This window comes from Heptranchias perlo, unplaced genomic scaffold (genome assembly GCF_035084215.1).
Source record: "Heptranchias perlo isolate sHepPer1 unplaced genomic scaffold, sHepPer1.hap1 HAP1_SCAFFOLD_182, whole genome shotgun sequence".
Classification (NCBI taxonomy): Eukaryota; Metazoa; Chordata; class Chondrichthyes; order Hexanchiformes; family Hexanchidae; genus Heptranchias; species Heptranchias perlo.
In genome coordinates, this window is record NW_027139099.1 from 562,739 (window position 1) to 579,410 (window position 16,672).

The window sequence follows — 16,672 nt, forward strand, 5'->3', positions numbered from 1 at the left end:
TGAGAGAGAGGAGGGAGGGATGGAGGAGAGAGAGAGGAGGGAGGGATGGAGGAGAGAGAGAGAGAGAGGAGGGAGGGATGGAGGAGAGAGAGAGAGGAGGGAGGGAGGGATGGAGGAGAGAGAGAGGAGGGAGGGATGGAGGAGAGAGAGAGAGGAGGGAGGGATGGAGGAGAGAGAGAGAGAGAGGAGGGAGGGATGGAGGAGAGAGAGAGAGAGGAGGGAGGGATGGAGGAGAGAGAGAGGAGGGAGGGATGGAGGAGAGAGAGAGAGGAGGGAGGGATGGAGGAGAGAGAGAGGAGGGATGGAGGAGAGAGAGAAAGGAGGGAGGGATGGAGGAGAGAGAGAGAGAGGAGGGAGGGATGGAGGAGAGAGAGAGGAGGGAGGGATGGAGGAGAGAGAGAGAGGGGAGGGATGGAGGAGAGAGAGAGGGAGGGATGGAGGAGAGAGAGAGGGAGGGATGGAGGAGAGAGAGAGGGAGGGATGGAGGAGAGAGAGAGAGGAGGGAGGGATGGAGGAGAGAGAGAGAGGAGGGAGGGATGGAGGAGAGAGAGAGAGGAGGGAGGGATGGAGGAGAGAGAGAGAGAGAGGAGGGAGGGATGGAGGAGAGAGAGAGAGAGAGGAGGAGGGATGGAGGAGAGAGAGACAGAGAGGAGGGAGGGATGGAGGAGAGAGAGAGAGAGAGAGGAGGGAGGGATGGAGGAGAGAGAGAGAGAGAGGAGGGAGGGATGGAGGAGAGAGAGAGGAGGGAGGGATGGAGGAGAGAGAGAGAGAGGAGGGAGGGATGGAGGAGAGAGGAGGGAGGGATGGAGGAGAGAGGAGGGAGGGATGGAGGAGAGAGGAGGGAGGGATGGAGGAGAGAGGAGGGAGGGATGGAGGAGAGAGAGAGGGAGGGATGGAGGAGAGAGAGAAAGGAGGGAGGGATGGAGGAGAGAGAGAGAGAGGAGGGAGGGAGGGATGGAGGAGAGAGAGAGAGAGAGAGGGATGGAGAGAGAGAGAGAGGAGGGAGGGATGGATGGAGGGAGGAGAGAGGAGGGAGGTGACCCCTCAACCTTCTCTTTTCTAGAGAAAAGAGCCCCAGCCTGTTCAGCCTTTCCTGATAAGTATATCCTCAACATTCTGGTATCATGCTTGTGAATCTTTTTTGCACCTTCTCCAATGTCTCTATCATTTCGAGAATATGGACACCAGAACTGTGCACAATACTCCAAGTGTGGTCCAACCAAGGTTCTTTACAAGTTTAACATAACTTCCCTGCTTTTCAATTCTATCCCCCCATAAATGAACCCCAGTGCTCGATTTGCCTTTTTTATGGTCTTATTAATCTGCGTCGCTACTTTTAGTGATGTGTATCTGTACCCCTAGATCCCTTTGCACCTTCTCTCCCGTTTTAGACTATTATCCAAGTAGTATATGGCCTCCTTATTCTTCCTATCAAGATGTACCACTTCACACTTATCTATATTGAAATTCATTTGCCAATTACATGCCCATTCTGCAAGTTTATTAATGCCCTCTTGCGTTTTGACACATTCTTCCTTTGTATTAACCACATCCAGGATTAATTAATAATGTCCTAGTTAAGGATCCCCTTGGAATGAGTGACCAGAACATGGTTGAATTCCATATCCAATTAGAGGGTGAGAAGGTTGGTTCTCAAACAAGCATATTGAGCTTGAATAAAGGAGACTATGATGGTATGAGAGCGGAATTGATTAAAGTGGACTGGGAAAATAGATTAAAGGGTAAGAGGGTACATGAGCAGTGGTGTTCATTCAAGGAGTTATTTTACAACTTTCAAAAAATATATATTCCACTGAGGAAAAAAGGGTGTAAAAGAAATGACAGCCATCTGTGGCTAAGTAAAGAAATTAAGGATCGTATCCGACTAAAAACAAGGACATATAAGGTAGCCAAACTTAGTGGGAGGATAGAAGATTGGGAAGTCTTCAAAAGACAGCAAAAAGTAACGAAAGGATTGATTAAGAAAGGGAAGATAGATTATGAAAATAAATTAGCAAAAAATATAAAAACAGATAGCAAGAGTTTCTACAGTTATATAAAAAGAAAAAGGGTGGCTAAGGCAAACGTAGGTCCCTTAGAGGATGAGACCGGGAAATTAATGGTGGGAAACATGGAGATGGCAAAAATGCTGAACAAATATTTTGTTTCAGTCTTTACGGTAGAGGACACTAAGAATATCCCAACACTGGACAAACAGGGGGCTCTGGGGGGGAGGAGCTAAATACGATTAAAATCACTAAGGAATTGGTACTCAGTAAATTAATGGGACTCAAGGCGGATAAATCCCCTGGACCTGATGGCTTACATCCCAGGGTCTTGAGGGAAGTGGCAGTAGGGATTGTGGATGCTTTGGTAATAATTTTCCAAAATTCTCTGGACTTGGCAAAGTTCCCGGCAGATTGGAAAACTGCTAATGTAACACCCTTATTTAAAAAGGGTAGTAGGCAGAAGGCTGGAAATTATAGACCAGTTAGTCTAACATCTGTGGTGGGTAAAATTTTGGAGTCTATTATTAAGGAGACAGTAGCGGAACATTTGGATAAACATAATTTAATAGGACAAAGTCAGCATGGCTTTACGAAGGGGAAGTCATGTCTGACAAATTTGTTTGAGTTCTTTGAGGACATAACGTACAGGGTGGATAAAGGGGAACCAGTGGACGTAGTGTATTTAGACTTCCAGAAGGCATTCGACAAGGTGCCACATAAAAGATTATTGCTCAAGATAAAGAATCACTGGATTGGGGGTAATATTCTGGCATGGGTGGAGGATTGGTTATCTAACAGGAAGCAGAGAGTTGGGATAAATGGTTCATTCTCGGACTGGCAACCAGTGGCCAGTGGTGTTCCGCAGAGGTCGGTGCTGGGTCCCCAACTCTTTACAATCTATATTAACGATTTGGAGGAGGGGACCGAGTGTAACATATCAAAGTTTGCAGAAGATACAAAGATGGGAGGGAAAGTGGAGAGTGAGGAGGACATAAAAAACCGACAGGGGGATATAGACAGGCTGGGTGAGTGGGCGGAGATTTGGCAGATGCAATACAATATTGGAAAATGTGAGGTTATGCACTTTGGCAGGAAAAATCAGAGAGCAAGTTATTATCTTAATGGCGAGAAACTGGAAAGTACTGCAGTACAAAGGGATCTGGGGGTCCTAGTGCAAGAAAATCAAAAAGTTAGTATGCAGGTGCAGCAGGTGATCAAGAAGGCCAACGGAATGTTGGCTTTTATTGCTCGGGGGATAGAATATAAAAACAGGGAGGTATTGCTGCAGTTATATAAGGTATTGGTGAGACCGCACCTGGAATACTGCATACAGTTATGGTGTCCATACTTAAGAAAAGACATACTTGCTCTCGAGGCAGTACAAAGAAGGTTCACTCGGTTAATCCCGGGGATGAGGGGGCGGACATATGAGGAGAGGTTGAGTAGATTGGGACTCTACTCATTGGAGTTCAGAAGAATGAGAGGCGATCTTATTGAAACATATAAGATTGTGAAGGGGCTTGATCGGGTGGATGCGGTAAGGATGTTCCCAAGGATGGGTGAAACTAGAACTAGGGGGCATAATCTTAGAATAAGGGGCTGCACTTTCAAAACTGAGATGAGGAGAAACTTCTTCACTCAGAGGGCAGTCGGTCTGTGGAATTTGCTGCCCCAGGAAGCTGTGGAAGCTACATCATTAAATAAATTTAAAACAGAAATAGACAGTTTCCTAGAATTAAAGGGAATTAGGGGTTACGGTGAGCGGGCAGGAAATTGGACATGAATTTAGATTTGAGGTTAGGATCAGATCAGCCATGATCTTATTGAATGGCGGAGCAGGCTCGAGGGGCCGATTGGCCTACTCCTGCTCCTATTTCTTATGTTCTTATCCCTCAATTTGGTATCGTCTGCAAATTTTGAAATTATACTTCTGATTCCCAAATCCAAATCGTTAATGTAAATTGTGAACAACAGTGGTCCCATCACCAATCACTTGGAACTCCACTTTCCACCTTTCGTCAGACTGAGCAGCTACCCTGAACCGCTACTCTCTCGTTTCTGTTTTGTAGCCAACTTGCTATCCATTCTGCTACCTGTCCCAGCCCTTCGCCATGAGCCTATAATACGGTACCTTATCGAAGGCCTTTTGAAAATCCATCCAACCAATTAATCTGCTTTCCTCCCACAGAAATGAGCCACGTCCAGTCCTCCAACTTCACCTTAGGCTCCTGTTTCTTTAACTGTTTTCAATGTGAACCTAGTTAGGTTCATATCATAGTAGGTACAGCACAGGAGGCGGCCATTCCACCCATCGTGCCTGTGCCGGCTCTTTGAAAGAGCTTTCCAATTAGTCCCACTTCCTCGCTCTTTCCCCATAGCTCTAATTTTTTCCCTTCAAGTATTTATCCAATTCCCTTTTGAAAGTTATTATTGAATCTGCTTCCACCGCCCTTTCAGGCAGCGCATTCCAGATCATTCCAACTCGCCGCGTAAAAAATGTTTCCTCATGTCACCTCTGGCTCTTTTGCCTTAAATCTGTGTCCTCTGGTTACCGACCTTCTGCCACTGGAAACAGTTTCTCCTTATTTACTCTATCAAAACCATTCATGATTTTGAACACCTCTATCAAATCTCCCCATAACCTTCTCTGTTCTAAAGAGAACAACCCCAGCTTCTCCAGTCTCTCCACATAACTGAAGTCCCTCATCCCTGGTGCCATTCTAGTAAATCTCTCTGTACCCTCTGTAAGGCCTTGACATCCTTCCTAAAGTGCGGTGCCCAGAATTGAACACAATACTCCAGCTGAGGCCTAACCAGTGTTTTATAAAGGTTTAGCATAACTTCCTTGGTTTTGTACTCTATGCGTCTGTTAATGAAGCCCAGGATCCCATATGCTTTTTTTTCAAATAGCCATCTCAGCTGGTCCTGCCACCTTCAAAGATTTGTCTATGTTCACCCCCAGGTCTCTCTGTTCCGCACCCCCTTCAAATTTTACCATTTAGGTTATGCTCAATATTACTCAGGTGTTCTCCTGCCGTCCGGCCACTCACTGCTTTGTTACTCAGACCAGATCCAAGATATCGTCCATCATTCTTGGACATGCATCTTCTGCCACAGAAGGAAGGAGTCCTGGATGCGTTCTAAGCGAATCCTGACTGAGATGAACCTGTTAGTTATTTGAAGTTAACCTGTGTGATTGTAGAGATGTGGTGGTTCCTTTAGTGATGAAGAATGCAAACTCCCATTACCGTTATATTTGCAATGAGATAAAATAACGTAACTCCAACCCACTGCTGAAACCCATCCGTCAGCCCGAGTGCGGAACTGACTCGCCCTCATTCAGAAAATTTCACAGGGACAAGCGCTCGGCTCAGTGAAGGCAAATCACCCTTTGTGCCTCCTGGACACATCCCTAAACCTACAATGAATTTGTCACAAACAGAAAATGCAGCAAACATACATTCTTCCTCAGAGGTGGGTCTTTCCCACTTCCAATAAAGAATCTCCACCAAAATGTTAACCTGTCTTTTCTCTTCCAGATGCTGCCTGGCCTGCATTGCCAGCATTTGCTGTGTTTTATTTCAGATTTCAAGAGTTGTTTTCTTTCCATTGAGGTTTTTCCTCTTTATGATGTTTTTCTACCTTTAAAGGCACTATATAAATTTTAAAAAAGACTTGCAGTTATATAGCGCCTCTCATGAACTCAGGATGTCTCAAAACGCTTTACAGCCAATGAAGTACTTTTTGAAATGTGATCACTGTTGTAATGTAGGAAATGCGGCAGCCAATTTGCGCATAGCAAGATCCCACAAACAGCAATGTGATAATGCTCAGGTAATCTGTTTTTAGGTGTTGGTTGAGGGATAAACATTGGACAGGACGCTGGGGAGAACTCCTCAATCCTCTTCAAAATAGTGCCACAGGATCTTTTACATACACCTGAGAGGGTAGACGGGGCCCTGGTTTAACATCTTATCTGGAGGACGGCTCCTCCGACAGTGCAGCACACTCTCGGCACTACACTGCACTGTCGGCCTAAATTTTGTGCCCAAGTCCCTGGAGTTGGAAAGAAGTTAAGGATAGTATTAGATTGAAAGAAGAGGCCTATAATGTTGCCAAGAAGAGTAGTAAGCCTGAGGATTGGGAGAGTTTTAGAAACCAGCAAAGGACGACCAAAAAATTGATAAAAAGGGAGAAAATAGAATATGAAAGTAAACTAGCAAGAAATATAAAAACGTGTTGTAAGAGCTTCTACAGGTATGTAAAAAGGAAGAGAGTAGCAAAAGTAAACAGTGGTCCCTTAGAGGCTGAGACAGGAGAAATTATAATGGGGAGTAGGGAAATGGCAGATGCGTAAAACAAATATTTTGTATCTGTCTTCAGAGTAGAAGACACAAAAAAATATCGGAAATAGTGGGGAACCCAGAATCTAATGAGAGTGAGGAACTTAAAGTAATTAATACCAGTAGAGGAAAAGTACTTGAGAAACTACTGGGACTAAAAGCCAACAAATCCCCTGGACCTGATGTTTTCCGAGGGTTCTAAAAGAGGTGGCTGCAGAGATAGGGGATGCATTGGTTAAGATCTTGTAAAATTCCCTAGATTCTAGAACGGTCCCAGTGGATTGGAAGGTAGCAAATGTAACCCTGCTAGTCAAGAAAGGAGGGAGAGAAAAAACAGGGAAATACAGGCCAGTCAGTCTGACATCAGTCGTCGGGAAAATGCTGGAATCTATTATTAAGGAAGTGGTAACAGGGCACTTAGAAAATCATAATATGATTAGGCAGAGTCAGAGTCAGGTTTTATGAAAGGGAAATTGTGTTTGACAAATTCATTAGAGTTTTTTGAGGATGTAACTAGCAGGGTGGATAATGGGGAACCAGTGGATGTTGTCTGTTTGCATTTTCAAAAGGCATTCGATAAGGTGCCACATAAAAGGTTGTTACACAAGTTAAGGGCTCATGGGGTTGGGGGTAATATATTAGCATGGATAGAGGATTGGTTCATGGCCAGAAAACAGAGAGTCGGGAGAGCAGGTTGGCAGGCTGTAACTAGTGGGGTGCCACAAGGATCGGTGCTTGGGCCTCAGCTATTTACAATCTATATTAATGATTTAGATGAAGGGACCGAGTGTAATGTATCCAAGTTTGCTGACAATACAAAGCTAGGTGGGAAAGTAAGCTGTGAGGACTCAGAGAGTCTGCAAAAAGATATAGACAGGTTAAGTGAGTGGGCAAGAAGATGGAGTATAATGTGGGGAAATGTGAGGTTATTCACTGGTAAGAATAATACAAAAACAGAATATTTTTTTAAGTGGTGAGAAACTATTAAATGTTGGTGTTCAGAGAGATTTGGGTGTCCTCGTACAAGAAACACAAAAAAGTTAGCATGCAGGTACAGCGAGCAATTAGGAAAGCAAATGGTATGTTAGCCTTTATTGCAAGGGGGTTGGAGTACAAGAGTAAGGAAGTCTTACTACAATTGTACAGATCCTTAGTGAAACCTCACCTGGAGTACTGTGTACAGTTTTAGTCTCCTTATCTAAGGAAGGACATACTTGCCTTAGAGGCGGTGCAATGAAGGTTCACTGGATTAATTCCTGGGATGAGAGGGTTGTCCTATGAGGAGAGATTGAGTAGAATGGGCCTGTACTCTCTGGAGTTTAGAAGAATGAGAGGTGATCTCATTGAAACATAAGATTCTGAAGGGGCTTGACAGGGAAGATGCTGAGAGGTTATTTTCCCCTGGCTGGAGAGTCTAGAACTAGGGGGCATAGTCTCAGGATAAGGGGTCGGCCATTTAGGACTGAGGTGAGGAATTTCTTCACTCAGAGGGCTGCGAACCTTCGGAATTATCTACCCGAGAGGGCTGTAGATGCTGAGTCATTGAGTATATTCAAGGCTGCGATCGATAGATTCCTGGACTCTAGGGGAATCAAGGGATATGGGGATCGGGCGGGAAAGTGTAAGATCAGCCATCGTCTGATTGAATGGCGGAGCAGGCTCGAGGGGCCGAATGGCCTATTCCTGCTCCTATTTCTTACGCAGTGGAATTTGAGCCCACGACCTTCTGACTCCGGCGAGAGTGCTACCACTGAGTTGTACGCTCAAGCTTGTAGTATAGATCTACAATACACTTAAATTCTAACCCATGTCCTTGTGACATGGGTTGGCAATTGGTTGGGAGGCGGGAAGCAGACTGGGGATAAAGGGCATTTACTCTAATTTCCAAGATGTGACAAGTGGTGTTCCCCAGGGATCTGTGCCGGGGCTTCAGCTTTTCAACATATTTATTAATGACTTGGATGAACGATTAGAGAGTTGTATCTCCAAGTTTGCAGATGACACTAAATTAGGAGGGACAGTACGTAGTGCAGATGGGATCAGGAAGATTCAATGAGACATGGACAGATTAAGTGAATTGACAAAACAGTGGCAGATGGAGTTTAGTTGTGAGGTCAACCACTCTGGATCCAAGAAGGACAAATCAGAGTATTTTCTAAATAGTGAAAAACAAGGAACTGTGGAGAATCAGAGAGATTTAGCAGCCCATCTACACACATCACTAAAAGCTAATGCACAAAAAATAAATTAAAAAGGCAAATGGAAATGTTGGTCTTTATCTTGAGGGGGCTGTAATACAAAGGGGAGGAAGTTATGCTTCAGTTGTATAGAGCTGCGGTCAGACCCCATTTAGAATCATAGGTTACAGCACAGAAGGAGGCTATTCGGCCCATCGAACCCATGCCGGCGCTTTGTAAGAACAATCCAATTAGTCCCACTCCTCTGCTCTTTCCCCGTAGCCCTGCAAATTTTTTCCCTTCAAGTATTTATCCAATTCCTTTTTGAAAGCCACGATTGAATGTGCTTCGACCTCTTTGGGCAGTGCATTCCAGATCATAACCGCTCGCTAGGTAGAACAGTTTTTCCCTCATGTCACCTTTGGTTCTTTTGCCAATCATTTTAAATCTATGTCCTCTGGTTCTCGACCCTTCCACCAATTGGAACAGTTTCTCTCTTTTTACTTATCTAAACCCTTTATGATTTTGAACACCTCTATCAAATCTCCTCTTAACCTTCTCGGCTCTAAGGAGAACAACCTCAGCTACTCCAGTCTATCCACGTAACTGAAGTCCCTCATCCCTACAATACTGCCGTTACAACATAACTGCCGTGCCTTTGTACTCTATGCCTCTATTTATAAAGCCAAGGATCCCGTATGTATTTTTTAACCACTTTCTCAACCTGTCCTGCCACCTTCAACGATTTGTAAACATGTACCCCCAGATCTCTCTGTTCCTGCACCCCCTTTAGAATTGTACCCTCATGGCAATTTCATCTGCTACGTGTCTGCCCATTCCACCAGCCTGTCTGTGTCTTCTTGAAGTCTATCACTATCCTCCTCACTGTTTACTATGTTTCCAAGTTTTGTGTCATCTGCAAATTTTTAAACTGTGCCCTGTATACACAAGTCCAAGTCATTATTTAGAGTACTGCATTCGGTTCTGGGCGCTGCACCTCACAAAGGATATATTGGCCTTGGAGGGGGGTGCAGTGCAGATTCACCAGAACGATACCGGGGCTTAAAGGGTTAAAATATGAGGACAAGTTGCATTAACTTGGCTTGTATTTCCTTGAGTCCAGAAGATTAAGGGGTAATCTAATTGAGATGTTTAAAATGATAAAGGGATTCTATAGGTTAGATACAGAGAAACTATTTCCTCTGGTGGGGTCCAGAACAAGGGGCATAAACTTAGTTAGAACGAGGCTGTTCAGGGGTGATGCACTTCTTCACACAAACTGTAGTAGAAATCTGGAAAATGCTCCGTCAAAAAGCTGTGGATGCTCGGAGATAATTAAAAATTTCAGAACTGAGATTGATAGATTGTTGGGTAAGGGTCTCTAGGGATATGGCGCACCGGCAGGTAAATGGAGTCGCGATACAGACCAGCCATGATCTAATTGAATGGCGGAATAGGTTCAAGGGGCTGAATGACTTCCTCCTGTTCCTAAAAAGAATCCGGAGGGATTCGTACTTGACATAAAAATAGTTGAGACTATAGGTTTTGTGTAGCTCCTGATCTCTGCTACTGGAGAGTGACCGCCTGCTTCCTTACATTGCAACTGTTGACAGCTATCATTCACCTACTTTACAGGTTGCTGCATGCAGGGATACTGGGTACGATTGGTTTGAGCAACTTCTTCAAAACGTAAGTACAACACTGCTACAGTTTCCATTGCTTGAGAGCATAATTTTACCAACTTGGGTCGGATGGAGAGTCATGGGGTTAATCATGGTGTGCTGGAAATTTAAGGGGGAGTCGAGGGCTTCCTCACTGGGAGGGAACGTGAATTGGAGGGGTAGTTCGAGGGCTTCCTCACTGGGAGGGAGCATGAATTGGAGGGGGAATCAAGGGCTTCGTCACTGGGAAGGAACGTGAATTGGAGGGGGAGTGAGGGCTTCCTCACTGTGAGGGAGCATGAATTGGAGGGGGAGTCCAGGGCTTCCTCACTGTGAGGGAACGTGAATTGGAGGGGGAGTCGAGGGCTTCCTCACTGTGAGGGAACGTGAATTGGAGGGGGAGTCGAGGGCTTCCTCACTGGGAGGGAGCGTGAATTGGAGGGGGAGTCGAGGGCTTCCTCACTGGGAGGGAGCGTGAATTGGAGGGGGAGTCGAGGGCTTCCTCACTGAGGGAACGTGAATTGGAGGGGGAGTCGAGGGCTTCCTCACTGGGAGGGAACGTGAATTGGAGGGGAAGTCGAGGGCTTCCTCACTGGGAGGGAACGTGAATTGGAGGGGAAGTCGAGGGCTTCCTCACTGGGAGGGAACGTGAATTGGAGGGGAAGTCGAGGGCTTCCTCACTGGGAGGGAACGTGAATTGGAGGGGGAGTCTAGGGCTTCCTCACTGGGAGGGAACGTGAATTGGAGGGGGAGTCGAGGGCTTCCTCACTGGGAGGGAACGTGAATTGGAGGGGGAATCGAGGGCTTCCTCACTGTGAGGGAACATGAATTGGAGGGGAAGTCGAGGGCTTTCTCAGCAGGGGCAGGTCAGGAGCACGGATTGGACGGAAATTGAACTCTTGCTCATTGAAGGGGAGGAGGGGTTGGGGTATGGAATGGAGAGAGAGAGAGGCAAAGCCTTACTCGCACCAAATACGCTAATTTACTATTCACCCTGTCGAAACCTTTAATAATTTTGAAAACCCCCACTGGATTCCCATAAACATTCTATATTCTAGTGAAATTTCACCCTTGCCTTTGTGCTTGTAAGCTCTCACTCCTGGTATCCTTCCATGAATCTTCACTGTCTCCTATTCCATGACTCAAATATGGGCACCCAGAACTGTGCACATTTCTCCATCTGTGGCTGAACCAAAGTCTTGTCAAAATTCAACATCAGTTCCTTTCTTCCATATTCATTGTCCATATGTATAAAACCCTTTTTTATGGTCTTTTCTACCTGCACTCTCTCCTTTAAAGATGTGGAACTCTTGGTTGTTCCACTCTGTTAAGAATCGTAGAAAGGTTACAGCGAAGAAGGAGGCCACTCGGCCCATTGGGTCCATGCTGGCTCTATGCAAGAGCAATTCAGTTAGTCCCACTCCCTCGCCCTATCCCCGTAGCCCTGCACGTTTTTTCCTTTCAAGTACTTATCCAGTTCCCTTTTGAAGGCCATGATTGAATCTGCCTCCACCACTCCTCAGGCAGTGCATTCCAGATCCTAACCACTCGCTGTCTTTATAAAAAAAAAAGGTATTCCCTCATGTCACCTTTGGGTCTTTTGCCAATCATCTTAAATCTATGTCCTCTGGTTCTTGACCCTTCCGCCAATGGGAACAGTTTCTCTCTATCTACTCTGTCTAGACCCTTCATGATTTTGAATACCTCGATCAAATCTCCTCGCAACCTTCTCTGTTCCAAGGAGAACAACCCCAGCTTCTCCAGTCTATCCACGTAACTAAAGTCCCTCATCCCTGGAATCATTCCAGTAAATCTCTTCTGCACCCTCTCTAAGGCCTTCACATCTTTCCTAAAGAACTGGACACAATACTCCAGTTGTGGCCAAACTAGTGTTTTATAAAGGTTCATCATGACTTCTGTACTCTATGCCTCTATTTATAAAGCCCAGAATCCCATATGCTTTTTTAACCGCTTTCTCAACCTGCCCTGCCACCTTCAACGATTTGTGCACATATACCCCCAGATCATTCTGTTCCTGTACTGCTTTTAGAATTAAATCTTATGATTGGAAAGGAAAAAATGTGCAGGGCTACGGGGAAAGTGCACGTAGTGGGACTAGCTGGATTGCTCTTGCATAGAGCCGGTACAGATTCGATGGGCCAAATGGCCTCCTACCATGCTGTAACCTTTCTATGACTTAAGAAACGCTTCCTTTTACTGTTATTTTCCCCATAATATACCTCATTTTTCAGTAGTGAGCTGCATCTGCCACCTCTCTGCCCCTTCGCCATGTCTGTGTCCTTCTGATTATTGTGCCCCCTAATTTGGTATCAGCAAACTTCAGTGCCTTTCCTTTTGTGCTCATGTCCAAATCACTTATATCAAAAGAAAATGAGAGGCCGCTAAGCACACATTTTCACACACATCCCAAACACACATCACAGGCAACTTAATGCAGATAAATGCAGTGATACAATGGGGGGGAAGAATGAGAAGAAATATCCTGAGCATAGTCTGAGAGATTCAAAGACACAGGACTTCAAAAGGAGTACAACAACATAGACTGAAGCAAAGTGTATGTGTGTGGGAATAGAATCGGGTTTGGATGGAAAGTGTATGTGTGGGAATAGGGTGGGTTTGGATGGAAAGTGTATGTGTGTGGGAATAGGGTGGGTTTGGATGGAAAGTGTATGTGTGTGGGAATAGGGTGGGTTTGGATGGAAAGTGTATGTGTGTAGGGTGGGTTTGGATGGAAAGTGTATGTGTGGGAATAGGGTGGGTTTGGATGCCTTGGTTTATTGCACCGGCTCAGAGATCCAGATGCTGCTGTTGCCCCTCTGGGTGTAACCCTGCAAAAGCCGGCACCTTCATCACACTGACAGCACTTTAATCCTGGAGATCTGATTGGGTCCTTTGTAAATGCCAGTTCTTGCCACTTTGAAGAGGCGAGAGTATTGGCAAATGATGTGAATATAAATAGAGATGAAGCAGGGTAGTTGTGTTTCTGTTCAATTAGTTGAATAAATGCATTTGACCAGTCGCATGGTATGACCAGAGCGGATTTGTGCACTTTCCCTGGGAACTGGGGAGGGTAATTGTCGGGTTAAAGTTGTGGAGTGGGGCACTTGAACTCTGCTGTGTGCTTTCAGTTGTTGAAGTCTGAGGAAGATGCCTCGTACAAGCCAGTGAAGAAAGCCTGTGTGCAGATAGTGGATAATCTGGTAGAACACATTCTGAAATACGAGGAATCGCTGGCAGGTAAATGGATTACAGACGATACAGTAATGTAACTGAATCCCTTTACGGATCAGTCCCCTTCAGGCCTTGTGTCCGTAGTGCAGGCTACACCCTGACTACGTTTCATGTCTGCCTGTTAACTCGATTGTGGCCCCTTTTCCTAGTCTGGTTGCCCTGGTCCTGTTATTTGATGCCCAGTATTTAACACTAAAATGCATGTCTTTAAAATGATTTTTTTTCCCTCCAATTGAGCTGCAAGAAACAGTCGTCAGCAGCTATGATATAACATATGGCTACAAATGTTCCAACATGATCACAACTGTATCCTTGTACCCTCCCCTTACAATAAAACAGAAAAAGACATTCATTTTTTAAAATAACTCACTTCCTGTAAGAGCTCCATCCCTTTCTGCCAGATTCTCCATGTCTGTTGCATTTGCTCTGATGGTTTCACTTTCCACACCAGAGCCTCTGAAACGTCCTCTTTTATCCTCAGCCTCTGATCGACAGGACTCTTGACCATGTCGCCTTCCCCAGAACACAGTCAGGGTCCCCTTTGGTCCTCACCTTCTACCACACCAGCCTTCACATTCATCAGATCATCTTCAATCACCTCCAACACAAGCACATTTTCCTTCCTCCACATTCCAGAAGGTTCCTTCCCTCCATGACCCCCTTGTTCAATCTTCCCCCACCCCAACTTCCTGGCATCTTTCCATTCAACTGCAGGAGATGCAACACCAGTCCATTTACTTTCTCCCATGGCATTGTGCAAAGCTCCCTCTACACTGTCCCATCAAACACTCCCAGGGCAGGTACAGCGCGAGTTAGATACAGAGTAAAGCTCCCTCTACACTGTCCCATCAATCACTCCCGGGGCAGATACAGCACGGGTTAGATACAGAGTAAAGCTCCCTCTACACTGTCCCATCAATCACTCCAGGGGCAGATACAGCACGGGTTAGATACAGAGTAAAGCTCCCTCTACACTGTCCCATCAAACACTCCCAGGGTCAGGTACAGGGTTAGATCCAGAGTAAAGCTCGCTCTACACTGTCCTATCAAATACTCCCAGGGTCAGGTACAGGGTTAGATACAGAGTAAAGCTCCCTCTACACTGTCCCATCAAACACTCCCAGGAGAGGTACAGCACGGGTTAGATACAGAGTAAAGCTCCCTCTACACTGTCCCATCAAACACTCCCAGGGCAGGTACAGGGTTAGATACAGAGTAAAGCTCCCTCTACACTGTCCCATCAAACACTTCCAGGGCAGGTACAGGGTTAGATACAGAGTAAAGCTCGCTCTACACTGTCCCATCAAACACTCCCAGGGCAGGTACAGGGTTAGATACAGAGTAAAGCTCCCTCTACACTGTCCCATCAAACACTCCCAGGGCAGGTACAGGGTTAGATACAGAGTAAAGCTCCCTCTACACTGTCCCATCATCTATCGGGCCTAGAGAAGTATTTGTTATAACCAAGCCAACTGCCCAGCTCCAAAACGGAATCGGGATGAACCATTCATTACTGCTGGTGCCACGTTCCTTCAGCGTAAGAGTTGCCTTTCAGCCTCCTCATTCTTTTTACTCAGAAAATGCTCCTCAAACTCTTTCTGCAGCAAAATTTTGGTAATTTGAATGATGGGACCAGGCACAGGTTATTTATGGGCAATGTAGTGTTACCGGCTCACCGAGTATGAGGTGCTGTGACTACCACTGTTGACTCTACTTTGTTCTACCCCTGCAGATTCAGATAGTAAAGGCATGAATACCAACTGTCTGGTGGCCTGTTTAATCACCTTATATCTGTTCAGCAAAATCCAGCCTCATCTGATGGTAAAACATGCAATGACGTTGCAGCCATATCTTACCACAAAGTGCAATGTAAGTGTGGCTCCTGCCATTCACCTCCACCTGTTTATTGTGGTTTCACTGTTCCTCGTCCTTTTGTAGGAGTGTTATGTTTTGTTAAATTGTGTATTATGGGACTGTATGCAATGTAACTGGTATCAGTGTGGAGTCCAGCCATATGACCATTCGAGTGCTTCAGTTGTGAACGAAGCATTTTTCAGTGCAGGTTGCATCCAGTGGGCTTCAAGACTGGCTGGTGTATCCGCTGTACTTTGGGTTGGATCCTGCCATTTAGCAGCCTTGTTCCAGTAGTTTATAAAACCACAATGCCCCCCTTAGAACCATAGAAAAGATACAGCACAGAAGGGGGCCATTCGGCCCATCCTGTCTGCGCCGTCTCGAAGAACAACCAGGTGCCCATTCTAATCCCACCTTCCAGCACCCGGTCCGTAGCCCTGCAGCTTACAGCACTTTAGGTGCAGGTCCAGGTACTTTTTAAAAGAGTTGAGGGTCCCTGCCTCTACCACCAATTCGGGCAGCAAATTCCATACACCCACCACCCTCTGGGTAAAAAAGTTTTTCCTCATGTCCCTCTAATCCTTCCACCAATCAGCTTAAATCTATGTCCTCTAGTTCTTGAACTCTCCGCTAGGGGAAACAGGTACTTCCTGTTTACTCTATCTGGGCCCCTCATAATTTTGTACACCTCAATCAAGTCTCCCCTCAGCCTCCTCTGCTCCAAGGAAAACAACACCAGCCTATCCAATCTCTCCTCGTAGCTGCAATTTTCAAGCCCTGGCAACATTTTTGTAAATCTTCTCTGCACTCTCTCCAGAGCAATTACCTCCTTCCTGTAATGTGGTGACCAGAACTGCGCACAATACTCCAGCTGTGGCCTTACCAGTGTTTTATACAGTTCCATCATTACATCCCTGCTTTTGTATTCTATACCTCAGCTAATAACGGAGAACATTCCTTATGCCTTCTTCACAACCTTATCTACCTGTACTGCCACCTTCAAGGACCTGTGCACATGCACTCCAAGGTCTCTCACTTCCTCGACCCCTCTCAATATATTCCTGTTTACTGCGTATTCCCTTTTACTGTTTGCCCTCCCTAAGTGCATTACCTCACACTTCTCCGGGTTAAACTCCATTTGCCACTTTTCCGCCCACTCCACCAACCCAATGATATCTTCTTGGAGTCCACAGCTATCGTCTTCACTATCAACTACACGGCCAATTTTTGTGTCGTCTGCAAATTTGCCAATCATGCCCCCTACATTCAAGTCCAAATCATTAATATATACCACAAACAGCAAGGGACCCAACACTGAGCCCTGTGGCACACCACTGGAAACGGATTTCCATTCGCAAAGACATCCATCGACTTTT

The 16,672-nt window shown here is 45.6% G+C and overlaps 1 protein-coding gene across 1 annotated transcript in view; it reads left to right on the forward strand.

The window, feature by feature from the left end:
* nipblb (NIPBL cohesin loading factor b) overlaps nt 1-16,672 on the forward strand; it is a 690,432-nt gene that overhangs the window by 522,350 nt on the left and 151,410 nt on the right. Inside the window, exons 35-37 of the mRNA XM_067977852.1 lie at nt 10,165-10,218; nt 13,340-13,448; nt 15,175-15,311. Of these exons, the coding sequence (XP_067833953.1) occupies nt 10,165-10,218; nt 13,340-13,448; nt 15,175-15,311 (300 nt within the window). The remainder of the gene's footprint in view (nt 1-10,164; nt 10,219-13,339; nt 13,449-15,174; nt 15,312-16,672) is intronic.